This window comes from Dendrobates tinctorius, unplaced genomic scaffold (genome assembly GCF_039654945.1).
Source record: "Dendrobates tinctorius isolate UK_male_01 unplaced genomic scaffold, ASM3965494v1 ptg000028l, whole genome shotgun sequence".
Lineage (NCBI taxonomy): Eukaryota > Metazoa > Chordata > Amphibia > Anura > Dendrobatidae > Dendrobates > Dendrobates tinctorius.
Window position 1 is genome coordinate 85,509,875 of NW_027361696.1, and position 21,564 is coordinate 85,531,438.

Sequence of the window (21,564 nt, forward strand, 5' to 3'; positions counted from 1 at the left end):
GGCCAGGAAAAGCTCAAATATGTTGTTATTATTTATGGTGGGATAAATGGATAGATTTTATCCTGGTGGGGAGAGCTGAGTCGGTGTAGGGAGACTTATAAGCCAAGTAATGCTCCTTTGGGAATTAAAGTAAGCAAATAGTTTCCTTAGATTATTTTTGAAAATTTGGGACAGTTCTGGTAAATTTGGGAATGCTGGTAACTATACTAGTGCTGGGTCACACAAGCACACCTGTATACTACTTACACAGGATGGCCCAAGACTTAGAGAGGAACCACCATCCTTTCCAATATAGTAGAGAGGGAATCTTATGCAGAGTCATCCACCCATGGTGGAAGAGGCTGAGTCCTAAATCTCTCAGACCATTCCTCTACAGAAGGCCCCTCAGCAGCTTTTCATGCTGCAAATACAGTAGACTTTAAAGAAGTCAAAAATGTTCAGTTTCTCCTCTTATTTTCTTCCTGCTACTCCCGAGTATTCCCTTTTTGTTTTGATTTTTAAATTCCGACATATGGTTCTGGAAATCCGGGTATTTTTATATAGTGCTAATTTTTATGGTATTTACAAGTGGGTGTGGTTTATGTGATCCTCAGGGACGTGTCCATATGGGTCTTTGCATAATTTTCCTGTGAGATATGCCCCCTCGGAAGGACCACAAAAAATAGCATTTGATAAAAAGGCTTATGTCTTTGGAACCGTATGGCAAAATGTAAAAAAAAAATGGAATACTCAGGGGAGCAGCAGCAGAAATAAAAAGAGAGGGCAAACTGGTAATTTTTGACTTGTTGATAAGTCCTCTTTAAAACATAGCAAATGTCTGAATTTTTGTGGGTAAGCCTAATATTTATGACAAATTTTCCAAAAATGGACCCTGGAGTGTGCAAATGTATAAGGAAACTTCATTAGCTAACACCAATTGATATGCGTTGATATGTCACTGCCTCACATCAGGAACATCAAATCTACCTACCTTAGTAATATGATAAAATACACATTAATTTCTCAATTTCACAGTCCTTTAACCTTTCTTAATATAGAAACACTCTAAGCTCAAGACAGAGCTGAATAAAACACCCGCTGGCTTTTGCTTTCTCATCTCACCTGAAGAAGAAAATGGCGGTCTATAAATAATTGCGGCATGTACGCAGCTTATAAAACGTCTTCCCCCACTGCTTCTGTTCGGGAAAAAAAATCTGTAATTCGCCTCTGCTGACAGTTGTTGAAACTTCTCAGCTTAAACATCTCTGTTATATTTCTATCTAAAGTACTTTTGCCAACACTTCCCCTAGCAGGCGGAAAATGTCTGAAGGCGTCAATTCTCCTATTTTTTGTAAGATGAAGACTGCAAGGTGTAAAAGAATGATCATGAAAGTATTACCGTAACCCTATGATTATGAAATGCATGGCCTGGAGTGTAAAGAACTGGATACATGTTTTGGCACTCTGAGAATAAGGCGGATATCCAAATAAAACATTCCAAAAAATTTCCCGGTTTTAGCACTGATTTTGCAATCTCAGAACATGGTGTCACGCACACGGACAACATCAACATAGTGGAGCAAGCCAAAGGAAAAATATTTCTATCACAAGGGTTCCTAGACTTGCTTTGTAATAGGAAGTCAATATGACTGGTGCTTTCGTGGCCTAAATATCCATGTATGATATATAAGATCTCTACACTTTGAAATGGATCTTAGCTCCCAGGAAAGCTAAGAGTATGAAAAATGTAAAAAAAGCGATAAAAAAAGAACTGTAAACCGAGGCTGTAAACACTGCAGTCCCATTCACTTGAGCCCACAAGATGCTGATGTTCAGACTGAAGACCAAAGCTGGAACTGGACATCAAATAAAATGGAGTCAGTTTGGCACATTATTTTTTTTCAATATGAAGAAATCATCTTGCACAGTAGACAAGAGAAGAGCTGATTATCCAAAATATCTGATGAAGAGTTCCCACGCGGGCTCGATTATGAAGAGCATGTATAGGACGGTCAAATATGTTCTTTTGCTTCATAAATTGCAATCTGCGGTGCTCGTCTATGCATGGATCTTGATAATCCAGAGAGAATCTACCTTTGTGGAAAAAGAGTATATTTGCTCAGACATAAGCAGAAAGAAAGAACCATAGAAAGTCCATAGAAAAGTAGCATGAGGCTTCACTGACTCTGGTATGACAGCCAGATCTCTTGGAGGCCAAAATGTCTTCAGTTTTCAATAGCACCTACAGAAAAACACAAAGGTCATGGATCTCATGCTAATAGAATTAACAACTTTATTTTCCGATCATTGTCAAAAACCATTTGTACAACTCAACAGTTGAGTCTTTAGGTGTGGACTCAGGTTTCTACTCAACCTCTACTATTTGGAGAAATGAGTCAATGATGATACTAACCTGCGGATGGAACTACATCTGAATCACATAATGGAACATGTGGTTCTACAGCAGGTGAGACAGTGAATCGGGTGAACCTTAGTGAGTCAATTAGATTTCCTTCCACTCGCTTTCCTTGAAGTACAGGAGGTATGGATCCAGTAGGGCTTATAGGTGACTTGAGAGCTGCGCCTTCAGCTGCCATGGGAAGGAATGTGGAATTTTGAGTCATCAAGGGAAAGTCATCGTCCCATTCAAAACTTCCACCTATCAGACACAGAAGACACATTATGAAATAGAAATCATATATTAGGGCAGCACTGGGTGTCCTGCCCCTTCCACATACGTAGGTTTCTCCTGATTTTACTTGGTCAACAAATAAGACCATTCAACAGAAGACTTGCCAATATCACCGAGTTTGTTGGGACAAGCCAATAAAGTAAGAGAATTTTTGAAAACCTGCCCAAAAGATGGGGACACATGTTCTTCTTGGGTGGTCCTAGGGTGAGGCTTAAATGTCATAATTTAGTGTATTGAAATGCTGGATAGTATGCAATAGCATTTCTGTAGGTGAAGCTAAATAAGCTTTGTGTTTTTGGACTGCTGAAGTGTTTAGTTTTCTTCTTTAGCCAGTAGCAACTATGTGAGGAGGTAAAGGTGTTAATGAGATGATATCTGAAGGCCTACTGCATACAAAAGACATAGGAGAAGTTGATTGTTAGAAAGGTAGCCCCTTTGAATGGAGAGTCTCAGTTATAGCTAAGCCGGAATCTCCTGGGACATTCTCTTTAAATATAAAGGCGCTGTAATTATGTGGATGTCAATGGCTTGTTGTAGGACATTGATATTGCTTACTGAAACCATCGGCTGACGAGAAGGCATCCAGACTTGACTCCAGTGAAGGATTCTGGGAAACTTGATCATTTTCTGGTGCATTTGGATTACTTAGCTCATTGGTGGGTGTCTCCTATAACAAACACATGCAAAACAAAATCATAACAAAGATCAGAGTGACTCGAGTTCCATATCATCAAATCTATGAAAAGCCACTAATCTAAGATTTGCACCCTCCGATTCATCACGAATGGAGTTAACAACGCTGATCTTGATAATGGAGTCAGATGCTCCTGATGGCACGTGCCTCTTAATGAATTTGTAGAGTCTGACAAGTGGCATGTGCCTGCTTGAGCCTTGTCACAAATCTTACTGCCACCCATGGCGCTCCCTTCCCGCCCTAGCTCTTCCCATTTTGGTGGAGCTGTGTCGAAGCTGTGGTGAAATTAGTTTTTTTTTACTTTTTTTTAATATATTTAGGATGAAGCTTACAAATCGTAAACACAAATATATAATTACATTTTTTTTATTTTTTTTTTAAATTACTCAGTAACTATCTAAAAACCATGGATTTATATACCTAATGTTCAATGGATGCGTGCCGCCATCTTGTAGATGACACAATTTCTCATTGATCCCTCTGCGCCACACATACTTCTAATGCACATCCTTTGGCAGGAGAAAACGGGAAGTGCTCTGCTGCCAGGAACAGTTATTTCATTAGAAGTGTGTTCCTTTCCTTTGCGCACTGCTTCAGTGTCCAACACAGCCACCCTGGTCTCTGCTCTGATTACCATGTTCTCATACCAACAAAAGCAGAAAAATTTTGCGATAATTTGCAGGATCTCACTGCTTAGTGCAGAGAGACCACAGTGGGAGTGATATTGTATGTGCTGCTGCCGGGGACATCGCTTCAGGAGGAGAGTCACCAGGAGTAAATACTTTATCAGCTACTTTTGTGCACCGGGTCAAGTTTGCATGACTGATAGGCTATGTTTACATGCAGCATCTTTTGCTGCAATTTTTTCTGCAGCCAAAACCTGCGATCTGCATTTTTGATGCATTTATGGGTGTGGATTACATGCATGCTTAGTCTACAGTACTTATTTACTAAAGTTAGTTTTATTCACCAAAAAACGTTTCAAAACTATGCGAAATTGCCATTGCATTTTTTTAAAGCATTTTTTCACATTCTCTTGATTTTCTAAGGGTGAAAAAACGCTATAAAAATGCTGCAAAAATGCTGAAAGGAAAGGAAACTGACTGGCATCACTGAACAATTAGGGGAATGTGCCATAAATGGTACCCAAAAAAGACAAATATGTGAAGCCAAAGGGGAAGGAGGTACTGAATAGGCACTGAACCTCTACAACATTGCCAGAAAACAAGATAATGAAAAATATATTTTTTTATTAAACACAAAATGAACAAAAGGGATTAAAAACAAGAGATACATTGGTGTCAACAGGGTAATGCATATAGAGAGCCAAACTTAATTCATATGGACAAAACCAATAAAAATAATAATAAATTATAAGGTTGAGACAGTGAGGGGAATCATATGTGAGGCCCATTATGTATCCCCCAGAATGTGCTTAGACGCATACTGAACCGCTGGAGTGCATTCAATCCCAGCCATGGCTGTGGTTACCGTGCAAAATAAAAGTAAGCGTGAACTGGGTCAAGATACTGGACTAAGTCAGTTTAGGAAAGCTTGTCTTGGGCTGTTATTTTTGGTAAGATCTGTAGGATGGTAGTGGGACTGATCTCTCCCTCCAGTCCGGGTCTTGCAAGTGACCCATGGCCACGGTTTTCATTTAAAACTGAAGTTAAGGTTTTGGGTGTGTAAGTTTTTGTGTTTGGATTTCACATGCAGCAGAACTGAAGGTGTTGTGGTTGTATGCCTTGCTGTGTGAAGCTAACAAAGACCAGAGCCACTGACGTGGTGAAAACGGTAGCACCCAAGAACCTTATGGGGCTGAAAGTGCCAGTGGCACTGGACTTCATTTACTTATTCCGGGCTGTAATCCGGAGGTGAGCGATTTCATATATGCAGTATGTGTACAATAAAGGATGCTTACTTAACTTGCCTGGGTCACTGTCTCACTAAATTCACTAACAGAAGCACCACTGCCTTACATATGGTGGAGAATGTGGGCAGTGTGAATTGAGACATACCCCGAAGAAAATTGCATGTTGGTCACTAAGCCTGCAAAGTTACAAGTCAGGCCCATGGACAATATGGAGGAGCTACTAAAGCATTTGGTCCTCACCCAAAAGCAACAGCTGCAGTTTCAGCTGTAACAGCAGGGCAGCAACAGCAGCGGTAACAGCAGAAACTGAACCTGAAGCAGCCGACTAACAACCTGATTCTGCAACAGATTACGGTCTTGTGAGAGACACCCCCACCGCCGAACCCGGTTCGTCATGACACCCGGGACAAAGTCAGGTCAGCACTGAGAAAGATGAGTCTGGAGGATAACAGAAAAGCTTTCCTCACCATGTCTGAATGCACAGCAGAGTGGGAGAGTTTGCCAATTTCCCAATGGGTTAAAGTGGAGGTCCCATTCCTGATGGGAGACACCTAGAATGCTTACTTTGACCTCAAGGAGGATGCCCAGAACGATGGGAAACTCAAAGGTCCCTCCTTATCCCATACTGTTAGCTCCCATCCATACTACCTCCTACTGCATTGGTTTGATTGATTTATCCATGTGTTTATATTCAATATATATAAAGGGAACACAAACAGCCTGTTGCAAATGGAATAGTGTTCCCTTTATTTTTTTGAGCAGTATATATATCCTTCCGTGTGTGTTGTTACTCCTTCACTAAAAAGTTTAATAAAAATAATTTGAAGAAATCTAAGATCTGAAGGAGGCAGAGAAACAGAATTTGTCAGTGCCAACGATATTATCCAAATATATCCTATATTTTCAGGTTAAAGGGCATCTATCACCAGGTTTTTGCTATATCCTTAGAGCAACACTCTTACGAGTATGGTATTATGACTGCATTGTTAAAGCATTACCATTACTCTCTTTAAATTTTTTCTTACCTGGTCAAATAAGTAAACTGTTACATCATCAAAAAAGGACACCATTTTTCGTTTTCGATCAAGGTCATCATCTACCTCATCAGCAGATTTCGGTGACTTTAGAAGACTCCGAAGGTTTCGTCCATCATCCATTTCTGTTACTACAATGGGGACTCCCGCAACCTCTCCTTCAGATTCGGAGCCTGTTCTTTGATGCTCCGGAAGACCAAAGCCTTCATCGTCCTCATCCTCATCCTCTTTGCTATAATGAGCATCTCTCTTTTCTTCTTCACTGTCCCAAAAAGACTTGCGTCCACTGGAGCTTTGGAACGCTTGGATGTTTAATGGTGGAAGAGACAGAGAAAGTCTTGCCACTTTTGCTGCAGGGTTGAAAAAAAAGAAAGAAATGTAATCTGATAAAATGTATTATAATGCTATGGTATGTTCTTGAAATAAAACTGTGTAATAAAATATATTTAATTTCCACTCTATGGCTTCATAGTGTAAAGTCCCTTCAAAAAACATACTATTAGTGACTATAATGACACAGTTAACAAACATGAAACCAAGTATCTTTGAAACAGTTTTATTACTTTTTTATGCTGTTTTCCTAAATGCTAATTTTACTTATTGACAAGCTGTGATTGGGAAAAAAAGTTAGTTTCTATTAAAGAGTAACTAAACAATTTTTTTAATTTATTTGTCCAACATGGAAAGTTATGAAATTCTGCAAATCAATTGGCTTCCAAAACCCTAATTTTCCAGTCAATTTGCCTGCTTTTAGCTTCATTGAATCACGTATTAATTTGGAGTACAGATGATAGCAGTGAAAGGGTCAGCTCAGCACCTGTGTTGTCTGGCTAACTTTGGGTTTAAACTTGCTGTAAGAGATTGCTCTGATCAGTTGAACAGAGAGGATGAGACAGGTGTTGACTCACCCCTGCCGTCATCTGTACTCCAAATGAGTATGTTTTCATCTCAATGAAGCTCTAAAGGTAGTTAAATATACTGGGAAAAAGATTTTGAAGGCACTAACATGCAAGTTCTTTATTTTACAAGAATAAAGACTAATTCCCTAATAAAGTGATTTGGAGAGTTTCAAAAACTTTCAATGCTGGACTTAATTATAAAAAAAAAAAAAAAAAAAGTTAAAATTTAGTTACTTTTTAATAGTTTTTAAAAGTGAACTACCAAAATTTTAAGAAATTTACAAGAAGCCCTGTCTTGTACATCAACAAAACAGTTTTCAACACTTGTTTAGCTTGTTTGGTTATCAGTATACCCAAGTTAGGCTCTGTTCATAAGTCCAGTGGTCTTCCCTTTTAATAGATCAAATATTAAAAAAAAAATAATGGGTCCTTTACAAACAGAGCAAAACCAGATAAGCCTTTTGACATACATTTTGCATCCGTTTTTGTACCAAAAGTAACCAATCCATTTTTGAGTGGTTGAGACACATCTAGTGCACTGGGCATGTGCAGTGTTTAAACAACAGATCCGCTAATAGAAGACATAGACCACCAGCCATTATGATCGGTTTCCCATAGACTTCAACGTTAAAAAAAAAATGATCCAGTTGTTTTTTATTTTTTTGCTGGACAAAAAAAATTTGTGCAGACTACAATTTTTGATCCAGATAAAAATAGATTGAAGTCAAACAGAAGGCATTTTAGGGTATTTCAGACCCAAAATGAATGGATTCTGTACTGGATCAGATTGTTTTTTGCTTATGTCATCCCAAAATGGATCCAAAAATGGGCAAATACTAGACATATGAACATAGCCTTACAGATTCCAGTTTCTGGAATGAACACAGAAAAGTGCCCTGGAAAAAGCCATAGAAGTACAAAACCCAGGTTGGAAAATCCAAGCTTAGTGTACCGTGGGTCTTGCGTTTTGGATTATTGTCCTGTTGGAAAAGTGCATGTCTACCAAACACACAGAGTGATGTTAGCAACTTCTCTTTCAATACAAAGCAGTACTGTTAAAATTGTGGTTCTGTGCACCCACCTGGGAATGGTTCGCTTCTGATGCGACACTGCTCTGGTTGCAAGCCCCACCATTGTCCTGATCCTGAAGGCGGAGCTACCATGCACCTAGGGAAACCATTCCAATCTCTTGGAGCGTTGCGTTCTGGAGTGGTTGGATGTGTGGGGATGCGAGACGCTGTATCTCCCACAGATTTCTCTTCCCGGGGAACATGGATCGTTGTGTTCCCCGCTTGCCAGGCAACACTCGACGTTGCTGTGTCTGGCAGTGGTGGGATTGTGTCCTTTCTGCTGTGCAAGTTAGCAGGGAGTGGTTTTCTGGGGATGATTGAGAGATAGTCAACACCTGATCAGTTCCTTCAGCATCAGGAGCGCTATTTAACCATGCTCCCTGCTCAAGCCTTTGTTGTTTATTGCAGTTACTATGTGCTTCGGAGGTGAATGGTGCTGGCAATATTGGTAGCTATCCTTTCAGAGTTTTCCTTAGCGTTCTTCCCCTTGCCTCTTTGTGCTACACCCCCAGGCATTGTTGCAGAGGTACCCACCTGGTTCTTGACTAGGCACCGGCCGCGTCTCCAGATACCAGCTGCCAGACGACAGTGGGCCTGGGAAGGGCTCTCCCAAAGTCCCCCTTCCATCTCTGGGAGCTGAGTGAAGAGTATTCCAAGCCCTCTAGGGCCAGCCTAGCTGTGCAGCTTGTGCCAAGTGTGTCTGTGGCTGCACCTTTCCTGGTTGGTGCCAGACTTGCTGGGTCTCTCTGCATAGATGCATAACAGAATAAACAGACATTTATATCTAGTTAGGTATATATTAAAAAAAATTGATCAGGTCAAGCAGCTTACTGACGAGATGCAGGGTCTTCTGAGAATGTTCCAGGATTTTGCAGGCACCATGAACCAGCACAGCTAGACCCTGGCTCAGGGGGTTCCCCCAACACAGGCAAGTTCTAACCCCAGTCCCATAGAACCTAAGCTGCCCCTTCCTGATTTCTTGGGGGGGGGGGGGAGATAAGTAACAATTTAATAATTTCAAGGATAGGTGCAAATCATATTTCCAACTTCACCCTGTTTCCTCCTGGAACAAAAATACTTGGGTTGGTCTTGTTATTTTCCTTCTTAGAGGGGATCCCCAGTCCTGGGCATTTTCATTGCCCTCAGATTCATCCATACTCTCATCAGTGTGTGAGTTTTTAAGGCTATGGGGCAAATTTATGATGAACCGGACCGGGTGGCTTTAGCTGAATCCCACTTTAACGCGTTATGTCAGCAGGACTTCACTGTGGAGTACTACTGCTCCCAGTTTCATAGGTGGTACATAAAGACTGGGTGGAATGATTCCGCTTTTCATAGTACCTTCCTGTCTGGGCTTAACAACCATATTAAAGATATGCTAGTGCACCACTATCCTCCCTGGTCTTTGGAAGCCGCCATGACATTAGCTGTGCGACTCGATTGGAGAAAACAGGAGAGATGTTGGGACAAATTGTTCCTCGGGCCGAGTTCATCCATACCCTCTACTTGTCTTGAGGCTGAGGGAGAACCTGTGTAGCTTGGTGAAGTTGGTACCTCTCAAGAGTAAAGGCAGCAAATATAGTGTCGGCGACAGTGTCTTCTATGCGGTTCCTTGCGCCATCTGGTACATAAATGTCCATGTCTGGAGCCGGTGGGAAACGACCTCCCTAAGCTGCATTAAGGGATCCCCAGCTTGGCACTCAGGTATCCCTAGCAAAAAAATTATTGTTAAGTGGTCCTCCAACTTCCAATCCTTTCTAAGGTAGTAGGTTCCACCTCCCAGGTCCCGTGTTATGTGTCATCGTTCCCTCAGGTGTTCTCCATGGAGGCCTCCCAGAAATTACCTCCACATAGAACTTATGATTGTTCCATCCAGCTCATTGAGGGTGCAAAGTTACCTAAGGGTGGGATTTTTAACCTGTCAGAACCCGAGAGTCAAGCTATGAGGGAATATATTCAGGAAGTGTCAAAAAATAGGTTTATTCACCCTGCTAATTCCGTGGTAGGAGCAGGGTTCTTTTTTGTGGCCAAAAGGGATGGTGGTTTGACACCATGTATTGACTATCGTGAGCTCAACTGGTGGGTGCAAGTTGATTAACCAAGCTGGATCTAAGGGGGCTTATAATCTTGTTTCAATTAAGGATTGGAATGAGTGGAAAATGGCTTTCAATACTCCTGAGGGTCATTATGAGTATTGTGTCATGCCCTTTTGGCTCTGTAATGCTCCAGCTGTGTTTCAGACACTTGTAAATGATATTTTCCATGCTCTTTTGGGTATTTGTGTAATTGTTTGCATCAATCATAGGATCATTATCTTCAAGAAAAAAAAGAAAAATGTGTATTCGAAGTGCAGGAGTTGAGGTTCCTGGGATTCACTCTTCCCCCCACGGGGTTTCGGAGTGGGCACAACCTGTTAACCTCAAGGCATTGCAGCAGTTTGGGGATTTTGCCAATTATTCCCAGAGTTTATTATGGGTTTTTCTAAGGTGGTGAAACCTCTCACTAATCTAACCTATAAGGGGGCAGATGTGTCTAATTGGGGATTGGAGGCCATTAATGCCTTTACTACACTTAAGACCTTTCCCTCCACTCCAGTTTTGGTCCAGCCTGATGTCAATTGGATGCCTCTGAGGTAGGGGTGGGAGTGGTCCTCTCCCAGGTTTCCACCACTCTATCACATTTGAGGCCTTGTGGGTTTTCTTTTCAAAAATTCTCTCCTCCAGAGCTCAAATATGACATCGCCAATTGTGAACTTCTTGCCATCAAGATAGCTCTGGAGGCATCTCCTTGAGGGAGCTAAGCACCCATTCACAGTGCTTACTGACTATGAGAATCTGTCTTTTTTTTAAAGAATGTTAAGAGATTGGACTCGAGACAAGCCTAATAGGCTATGTTCTTGCCATATTAAATTTTTCGATCACTTACCTCCCTGTGACCAAGAATGTTCAGGCAAATGCTATCTCTCTGAGTTGTTATCCTAGTGAGTCTGAAATTACAGAACTTTATTTCATTCTTCCAAGTGGCATTGTTTTCTCTTCTTTCAGTTTAGCTAGTGAGGTGGTTAAGGCTCAGGGGATGGCTCCATCCAGCCCACCTCATGATAATTATTAGTTCTGGTGCAGTTACGGAAGGGTTTATTCAGAGAATGTCATTACTCGGTCACAGCAGGCCACACGTGCATTAAGGGGACTTGTCACCTGTTGAGTAGAAAGTATTGGTGGCCATCCTTGGGTAAGGATGGTGAAGCTTTTGTTAAGGCATGCAAGATCTGTGCCAGGTACAAGGTGCCTTGTGTACCAGGATACTTCTCCCTTTGTCCATTCCTTTACATCCATGATCCCACATTTCCATGAACTTCATTACGGATCTCTCTGACTCAACTGGTATGACTAAGGTGTGGGTTATTGTGGACCGATTTTCTAAACAATGCCATTTGGTTCCTTTGGCTCAGTTGTCCACTGCGCAGGACTTGGTAGATTTGTTCCTCATTCAGGTGGTAAGATTACATGGGGTTCTCATGAATATTGTCTCAGACCGATGGTCTGGGTTTATCTCCAGATTCCGGAGGTCTTTCTGTAAATGCCTCAGGTCGGAACTTTCATTTTCATCCACCTATCATCCTCAAACCAATGGGCAAACTGAGCGAACCAACCAGTGTCTGGAGTCCTATCTAAGAGGTTTTTGCTCCCATACTCAGCATGATTGGGGATCATATTTAGCCTTAGCAGATGTCGCCCTAAACAAAAGACACCACAAGGGCTTGAGAATGTATCCCTTCTTCTGTAATCTAGGACTTCATCCTAGGTCTGGGTCTGGGAGAAGGCCCGTATCCATTTCAAGAAAGCAGGAGAGAGCAGGAAAAGGCAGGCTGATAAGCGTCATCAGCAAGGTTGCAAACTCAAAGAGGGGGACAGAGTTTGGCTGTGTACTAGGAATCTCAATATTAAGGTACCATCTCCTAAGCTTGCACCCAGTTTTATAGAACCATTTCCCATTATTAAGGTTGTCAATAAGGTGGCTTTATTGGTAGGTCAATAAAATGTCCAATTTTATTGAAGAAATAAATCACATCCATAAAAACATGGTAAGTGCGGTTCTGGTCACAGTGTATACAAACCAGAACCACACTTACCATGTTTTTATGGATGTGATTTATTTCTTATTAGACATTTTATTTACCTGCTTTCATGCTGGATTTTTCCTCTTTGTTTACCTTAGCCGGATCCCAGGCTTTTCTGTGCACTTCCCGGCAGGATTGTGGCTGCATCAACGGTGAGCTGACTCTCCTTTTTCCCCCTTCTCCACTTGTTTCCATTATTGGTAGGTCTGCCTTCTATGTGGGTTCCCAATGTTTTTCACAAGACATTATTAAAGAAGGTCGCTACTCTGCTTGTGACCCAGGATCCTTTTCCTCCTCCTATTCTGGCGGACAATACTAAATAATTTGCAATAGAAAGTATTGTGGACTCTTGTAGAGTTCAGAACTCCATTCAGTATTTGATTCATTGGAAGGGGTACAGTCTTGAGGAGAGGTCCTGGGTTTTGAGTGGTAATATACGGTACATGCCAATTGTCTCACCGCTGAGTTCCATACGAGGTTTCCGGACAAAGTGGGTGGTGAAAGTTCAGAGGTCTCGCCTAGGGATAGGGATACTGTTAGGAATTGTGGTTCTGTGTACGCACTGGGGAATGGTTCAGGTTCGGTGCTATGCTGCTCCTGTCGCAAACTCCACCATTGTCCAGACCCTGGAGGCAGAGCGATCATGCATGTAGGGAAATCATTCCGGACTATTTAACCCTGCTCATTGCTCAAGCCTTAGCTGTTTATTGCAGTTACTATGTGCTTTGAAGGTGAGTGGTGCTGGTAGCTTTCTTTTCAGGGTTTCCCCCTTGCTTCTTTGTGCTTCTGCTACACTCCCAGGGGTTCTTGCATAGGTACCCAACTGGTACTTGACTAGGCACAAACTGTATTACCAGATGCCAGCTGCCAGTCAACAGTGGGCCTTGGAAGGGCTCTGCCAAATTCCCCCTTCCATCTCTGGGAGCTGGGTCAAGTGTAATCTAGCCCCTTAAGGGCCCAGCTAGCTGGGCAGCTTGCGTCAAGTGCATCTGTGGCTGCGCTTTGCTGGTTTGGTGTCTGTCTTGCTGGGACTCTCTGCGTAGCGCATAACAAGTACATCTGTGAATTCATGTTACTATCAATGAAATGTAACTCTCTGATACCAGCAGCACTCATGAAGCCCCACATGAGAATAGTGTCACCACCATGGTTCACTGTTGTTCTTATACATTTAGAAAAATGAATTTAGAAGAATGTATAGTACCTACAGTGAAACATGGTGGTGCCAGTGTCCTTATGTGGGAATATATGAGGGCTGCTGGTGTTGGGAAGCTTTCACTGATGGTATTATGAATTCACAGATGTACTGCTGTATATTGAAAGAGAAGATGCTACCATCTTTTCCAAAATGACAATGATCCACAACACACATCTGTTGCACTTCTGAAGAAGAACAGAATGCAAGTGATTCAGTGGCAAAGTGTCTCCTGATCTGAACCCAGCCAAATACCGAAGGGAAATTCTGAAGACACAAATTGAGCATCACTCTCTACTCAGAATCAAACCTATAAAAGAGGTCATTCTTGAAGAATGGAAAAAAATAGATGTTACAGTATGTCACCAATTTGTTCATTCCATTCTTAAAAGACTTGGAGCTGTCCATAAAATTAATGGAAGTCATAGAAAATACTAGGTGCAGTAGTTTTTGTTGTGGGGTGTATTCATTTTTGCATCAACTAATTTGAGTAAAACTAAAGATTTTGTAATGAAAGTTATACTATTAACCTTACTTTCATGTCATGGGTAAAAAAAATGTTCTTTGATACTCCATCCTGCCAAAATTTTGGAAATGATTCCTGTGTTCATAGAGATATGATTAAAATCTTACTTTTCAAAGGGGGGTGTACTCATTTATGCTGAGCACTGTATAATTGCTTTCTTAAACTCTTAAAAGCATATGTTATTGGTAAGGTTGAATTGCATTGCACTATTTTGTTACCTGTATTTATTACAGAAACTCATTTTGGCACATTGTACACACTACCCATACTGCATGGAACATCTGAAACACAGAGTGCGTGGACTCCTTTACCACCACACCATTTCTCCCTGTGTAACTTTATAAAGGTTGGTAGATCACTTTTGAGGATTTGCTGTTGTATTGTTGTTATACATTTACACAACAACCCCTATAACAAAGCCTGACCACAGATTAAAAAATGCTATTAAGAGCACTGCAAAGGAGCACAAGTGCAAGCTTTAGACCAAAAACTCAAAGCTACAGAAAATTATTTTGCCCATTTCATTTATACTAACATATTTTTCACAGATTACTTAAGGGTGGTCTATATTAAGTACTCTGAGTGCATAAGGGTGAACTATAGTAAATGGGGTGTTGGACTGATTCACTCATTTAAATCATAATTCCCACTTCAACTATTTAATTTTAATTATCAATTTGATTTACCTTTAATAGCTTCACTTCCACTATTTGCTGTAGAGCCAAAATCTAGAAAGAGTTTTGATGATTGATCTTCTGTGTGTTCCTCTGTTTGGTCAATGGGAGTCTCTTCTTGCTGCTTTAAACAGTTTTTAGGGGTCTGTTCTGATGACTGTGAATCAGAATCTCCATTGTTTTCATTTTCACAATCTTCTTTTACTTCTTCCCCATCTTTTTCGGAGGGAGTCTCATCACAGTCGTTATCATTTACATCTTTGTTCACAATCAGTTCTGAGGGGTTACTAATTCCATTCGAAGATATGTCCTTGAGGATGTCATCTGTAATAGGTTTGCATTCCGGCCCAAAGTTTTCAGATGATTCTTTGAATAAAGGTTTATTATCGAACGTTGCTTTTACAACAGCATTTGATCTAGGTTCCATAGACCACAACTTCAAAACAGCTTGGTCTTTTAAGACACATGAGTTCACAGTCCCAGACTCAAATGTAGACAGTACATTCCTGGTTACATTTTCTCTCAATGAGACTAGGAGCTGCTCCTTACAAACCTGAACTACAAAACCACTTTCTGGTTGTCTTTTCAGCATGTTTTCATTTGAATATTTTTGATCTATAATTGCTTGACATTTTTCATGTTTCTCCTGTATTACATCACAGGCATTGCTTTGAGAAGCTGGATTACTCAAGCCCTCCTCTGGAATGAGGTTGATCCCACCATTGCAATTCAAAATTCCATTTTCACTATCCTCAATTACATCTTGAACATACACTGTGTTATTATGGTTTTCATTTATATCCATTGCTCTTACAGGAAGCTCTTCTGTTATTTCCATGACTTTTATATTATCTTCAATATCATCCTTTTTTGGATCTTCATCTTGAGTATTTTCCACTTCCTCCACAGTTGATATGACAACTGATATTTCTTCACTGCAAACTCCATTGAGAGTTCCAACATCAGGTTTTGACCTAGAAACTCTATTATGTTTATCAGGTTCATTGTCATAGTCCGAAAAATATGCTGAGTCTCTATGTGGTGTGGCCAGATTTAATGTTCTAAGGGAGCTGTCATCTTCCGTAGGTGTTGCCTGTGGTTCAGAGAAGTCCTCTGTAAGAGTCAAGTCGCTAGTTGATTCTGATATAGGGGTCAAGGGTAACTTCAATTCTTTAAGACAAGTTTCTTCTTCTTCTTTTACGTCTTTGAAAATGAATTCTGGGGAAAATGTGTTTTCTGTTTCGTACCCACTATCCCCAAACTTCTGACCAGGGGATGAGAAGTGAGAAGCTGGGCTACATACATCTGATGAACTAGTGTTGGAGGGAATGTCTAGAGAATCAACAGAATCTAATGTTGCTCTAGAGGCATTTGGTGATATTTCTGTTTGCAATGTGCTATGGTTCACTGGGAATCTATTTAGTACATCAGGAACAATCTCTATTGTCTCTTCTTCGATGCTTTCTGCTAAGGTGGAAAGAGGTGGGATTTCAATTGGGACAATAACACTGCAATTGGCCATTGAGTTGGAAATTCCAATGAAAGGAGAAGGAGGGTGGTTAGAAATGCTCTTTTGCAAGGACTCGTAACTTTTTGCTTGACGATTACGATAGTCTTGAATGTCATAGCTTTTAACAGCTGCTCCCATTAAAGGGTCATAAAATTCTTGGTGCTCTGCTGCACAAAGACTGTCTCCAAAAGGACCAGCATAGAGGTCTCCATCACCAAAAGTTCTTGCAGGTATAGAGCACTCTGATAAGGAACCCTGTTCAACTTTTAGGGAGGAATCATCATCCAAGCCATAATGGTCTTGATGCATGGCAACATGTGTGGTCCAATCAATCACAACATCTCCACGCAGCATTGCACAAGAGCATCGCTGTAGACTACCCAACACTCCTCTACTACACAAGGGACAGGAAGGCATGTTGCGATGACTGCTATTGTCTGTACTGCTACTACTACTTTCAGTGCTTTGATCTTCCATTAATGAAGGTTCACAATCCCAAGGTGATGCACGATCATCTAAAAACTCTGCCAAGGACTCGGGGTCTCCAGCAAGAGTCTCTCCAGCTCCTCGCTCTTCAAGCGTATCTGAGTCCCAGCTCCTTCTATGATCTTCTATATCTCTATAAACATTCAAAATTGAATCAGAAGAAAACACATCAGATAGTGAGGGCTCCATTAAAGAAGTCTCCTGTACCTGCCTTGATAAGTCTTTTTCTCCTGGACCACAGAAAGGATTCACATAACGAGGCAATTCTCTTCCTACTGTAATGAAAGGATTATTATTACTGGGTGTCCACCTATCGATAAGTTTAGGAACTTCATGTAAAATCAAGTGACCAGGTGGATCATCAGGACTGGTTTTGCCACTCTCGAGTGGGTCCCAGTCTGAGGAAAACAGTGGTTCCAGTGGTGAAAATGGGCTTTCAAGCGATAAGCGTTGTCGGAGTGATCTCTGCTCCTGCATGTCATACTTTCTTTCATAGACAGGACTTGGAGCACACACGGTACAGTCCACACCAGTGCTCCTGTCTGTATGTTCTTCTAATCGTATATAATATTCACTGCTTACTGAAGGGCTACGGGCACTGATGACTGGGACAACACTTGGAGTCTCCAAGCTTTGGCGTGAATGTTGATGGTTGGAATCATAGAAAGGATTAGCAGGCACTGTCAAATTCCCATTATTTGGTGCATAATCTTGACACTGAGATGTTGATTTCCAGCGTCCTAATCTGGCCTTCTCCCACATGTACTCAAAATTGAGTCCACGACTGCTCTCTGTTACAGTTAAGATGTCATCCATGTCTGTATGAAAACCATCTCCTCCACTAAAGTTATCTAGCAGTGGGAATGCGGAAATCTCGTCGGAGTGCCTTAGAGGACCCACTGAAGATTTCATTGGCTTAAGCGCATTCCAGCGCCACTCAAAGCTTTCCTCTGTCTGATTGGAGCATTCGTTTAGCAAGTAAGTGAGCTGCAGGTGAAGTTCTTCTACTGAAGGTCTTTGTTCAACAGACAGCCAGCACGATTGCATCACTTCATACCTAGGAAATAAGGATAAGTAAAAATAAATGGTTTTGCAGAGTTTAGGAAAGTATTTCTTACAATGCACATTTTGGCACTTGAAGAAAAAGGGCATTATATAACATATAATGATTTATATTACATTATAAAAGCTTTATTTTATGTTATGGCAAAGTGGCACAGTAGACTGTTACAACTGCTACTACTATACTACTATATAATACTACTGTATAATGCACTTAGGGGGAAAATGGTAGTCCGGTTAAAACAAGTTACCACCTTTCTGTTAGATATAGGCATCTATCAGAAAGGACGATGGTGCTTTAGGCATTGAGGAGAATGATCTCTCTAAGGTAATGAGCTTGTCAGTATATAGGAGAGGGGCAAACGTGCCTCCAGATGCGGTGTCCACTGGCCATCTCATCGTCCTTTCTGATAGATGCCTATAAGCTCTACACAATCTATATACCACACGTAACTGAAGAAGGTCACATTGACCGAAACGTCTTTTTTCGTGTACTACAATAAACCGCCTTACAAATACCTTTAAGTTGAGTGCTAGGTTCATATTTGTTGCATGTAACATAGTAACATAGTTATTAAGGTTGAAGGAAGACTTTAAGTCTATCTAGTTCAACCCATATCCTATCCTAACTTGCCCTAACATGTTGATCCTGTGTGTGTGCTGGTGTGTGTGGGTCTGTGTAGCCAGGCATTGTCTGATGAGACTACTGCTCCCATCCTGCTATGAATGCTGTCACATATGACAGTGACAGCATTGCTGATGATGGGACAGTAGTCCCATCAGACGATGCATGTGTTCATTAGTTAAAAAAAACAAAAACATACAACATACAGTACATACCAATCACCTAGTCCCCGATGACCTTGTTCTCCTGTAACAAAAATAAAATAATAAACCAAACTATACTTACCTTTCTGCCGTTGTCCATTTAATAACGAGTGTCCCACGACGATCTCCCGTGTAGAACAGTGACATCGGGAGATGTCACTGTTCTACAAGACCCTCCGGCATGCACTGAGCAGAGGTAATCCTCCGCGGTGTATCCCTCCGCTGCCAGCAGAGAGGTCACCTGAGTTCATGCTGTCACCGGCAACGCTGACGTGAGAAAATTCTCATACAGCGTTGCTGTAAAGTGAGAGCCTGAACTCCAGAAACCTCTTCAGTGATGCACTGCTGGAGCCATTACCTCCTGTCAGTGCATCGCGGGAGGCCTATGGAGTGGTCACATCTGCCGATGTTACTGCTCTATAGGGGAGATCGTCGTGGGACACTCGTTATTAAATGGATTACATTCGAACAAGGAGTATTTGTGTTTGTTTATTATTTTATTTATTTTGCAGGTGATCAAGGGCTTTGCATGAATTACCAGTACAATAAATATGGGAAAACTGAGTTTAGTGTTTTATTTTATTAAAAGACTATATTCTGGCTGTCTCTTTATATAACCCTTTAACAACTATAGGATTAGTAATGGATAGGTGTCTTATTGACACCTCTGCATTACTAAGCCAGGCTTAATGTCACCTTACAATACAAAGGTGACATCAACCCCCAAATATTACCCCATATGCCACTGCTACACGGCAGTGTGGGAAGAGAGAGGCTAAGTGCCGGAATGGCCATGAGATACGCCATTTCTGGGGCGGCCATGAGCTGGTGTTTGTAGCCGGGGGGACCAATATCCATGGCCCCTTCCTAGGCTATGAATATCAACCCGCAGTTGTCTGTATAGCCTTTTCTGGTTAATTATAGGGGGACCCCATGTCATTTTTTGGGGGGGTTCCCTATTTCAATAGCCAGTAAAGGCTAAATATACAGCTGCGGGCTGATATTCATAGCCTGGGAAGATCCACGGGTATTGACCCCTTCTAGGCTATAAACATCGGCCCCCCAGTTGCTGGCTTTCCCTCTCTGGCGCAGAAAATTGCACGGGAGCCCACACCATTTTTTTTTTCAATTTTTTTTTTTTAAATTAAAAAGATATTGCTTTATAGGCCGAGGTCACCCTTACAAGAAACTTGCACCTCAATACCCGGCACTGATGCCGTCACTCGGGACCAGAATGTGCGGCTGCATGTATTTCTATGCAGCTGAACGCTCCGGTCCGAGTGCCAGCGGCAGTGCCGGGTACTGAGGTGTGAGACTCGCTCCAGTTTCTCGCAAGTGTGACCCCGGCCTCACGCAGATTTTGCGTGTGTGTGGGGGTGTGTGTGGGGGTGTGTGTGTGTGTGTGTCTTTATTTAACTCTTTATGTACCATTTTATTATGTTTATTACTAAACATTGGGCTTGGTATTATCTATCTTTCTTTCTATCTATCTATCTATCGATATATCTAATCTATCTATCTATCTGTGTGTAAACATTATTCTTCAATGGAGTATGTAAGAGAAGAGGATGGACAAGGATATGACATCACAATTCTTTTTTTTTTCTGTTAAATAATATATCTTTATTTAGCTTACAAAAACGCATAAAACGCATAAAAATTCACTTGAAAAAAAACGCATGACAATCCGCATCAAAAAGGCGCGGATTTTTAACTGTGCTTTCTGCCAAGAAATGCAGTATCTGCGTAGAAAATTTCACAGGCAAATCCGCAACATGTGCACATACCCTGAAAGTTGGATGCCCCTGTGCTTAATTCCACCTGCTTTGGAGGTGAAAATGTGCCCCTTTACTTATTTGGCCCCTGTGCGACTGCATAGGTTACAACAATGGTATGTCCACTCCTGCATTCTCCATTGGGCTACTGAAAGAAAACAACGCAGCCCCATAGGGAATGGATAGGTTGCATTCTAGCGATCAATTCCTATGTGGATAAAAGGTGCCTATTCTGGCAATCGCTGCTGATCCCAATGGTCCAACTCCCACAGATCATCAGGTTATCTCCTATCTTAGAGATAGGGTATGACTTGTCTTAACAGGACAACCCCTTTAAGAATGTTGCTTCATATACCTGTCTTAAACTAAAGGTTTTATGTATAATAAATTGTTGGTCAAACACTTTTCTTGCTGCTTTTCAAAAGTGGTGAAAAGAGAATAGTTACAAATTTGCTTCCCAATAATGTCTATGGAGTCCTGCATTACTTGCTGAATTGTATGCTTACCAGTAATCAGAGTGGGGCAGCTTGAGTCGTGGTTTGGCCAGTTTCATCTGTTGTTCTTTAATTACAAATGCTAGGACCTCCTCATCTGATAGATGGCGATATGGCTGACTTCCAAATTCAAAGAGTTCCCATATTGTTACTCCTAGAGACCTATATTGGATTCAAGGAGAAGTTGTCATTAACTGAAGAGAAAGACTAGGCAATTAAAAACTATGTGTACTCAAAGTTAAAGGAGTTTTTCTGACCACAGTTAAGGCTAGTTTCACACTAGCGCTTTTGAGCGCAGCGACGGCCTGCGCATGGCCGCCGCTAAGCCCCGCCCCCTGCCACGCCTCCGCCGGTAGCTCCGCCTACCGGCGCATGACGCTGCATGCGTCCTGCGTCCCCTATCTTTATCACTGGGGGCGCAGGCCGTGCGCACTATGCGTCCTTTTGACGATGCGCCGACCTGCGCCAAACGCAACCTGCTGCAGTTTGGTTGCGCCGGCGCACCGTCAAAAAGGCCCATGCGCCGCCAAACGCATACTGCGCACGGCCTGCGCCCCCAGTGATAAAGATAGGGGACGCAGGGCGCATGCAGCGTCATGCACCGGTAGGCGGAGCTACCGGCGGAGGCGTGGCAGGGGCGGGGCTTAGCGGCG

General features: G+C 41.8%; 1 protein-coding gene across 2 annotated transcripts in view; it reads right to left on the reverse strand.

The window, feature by feature from the left end:
• Window positions 1-731: 731 nt before the first annotated feature.
• LMTK3 (lemur tyrosine kinase 3) overlaps window positions 732-21,564 on the reverse strand; it is a 131,913-nt gene continuing 111,080 nt past the window's right edge. For both annotated transcript variants that reach the window (XM_073571143.1, XM_073571142.1), the window contains exons 11-16: window positions 20,924-21,073; window positions 14,769-17,809; window positions 6,264-6,622; window positions 3,227-3,338; window positions 2,393-2,638; window positions 732-2,221 (exon numbers count right to left, since the gene is read on the reverse strand). In XM_073571143.1, the coding sequence (XP_073427244.1) occupies window positions 2,205-2,221; window positions 2,393-2,638; window positions 3,227-3,338; window positions 6,264-6,622; window positions 14,769-17,809; window positions 20,924-21,073 (3,925 nt within the window). In that variant the 3' untranslated portion in view covers window positions 732-2,204. The remainder of the gene's footprint in view (window positions 2,222-2,392; window positions 2,639-3,226; window positions 3,339-6,263; window positions 6,623-14,768; window positions 17,810-20,923; window positions 21,074-21,564) is intronic.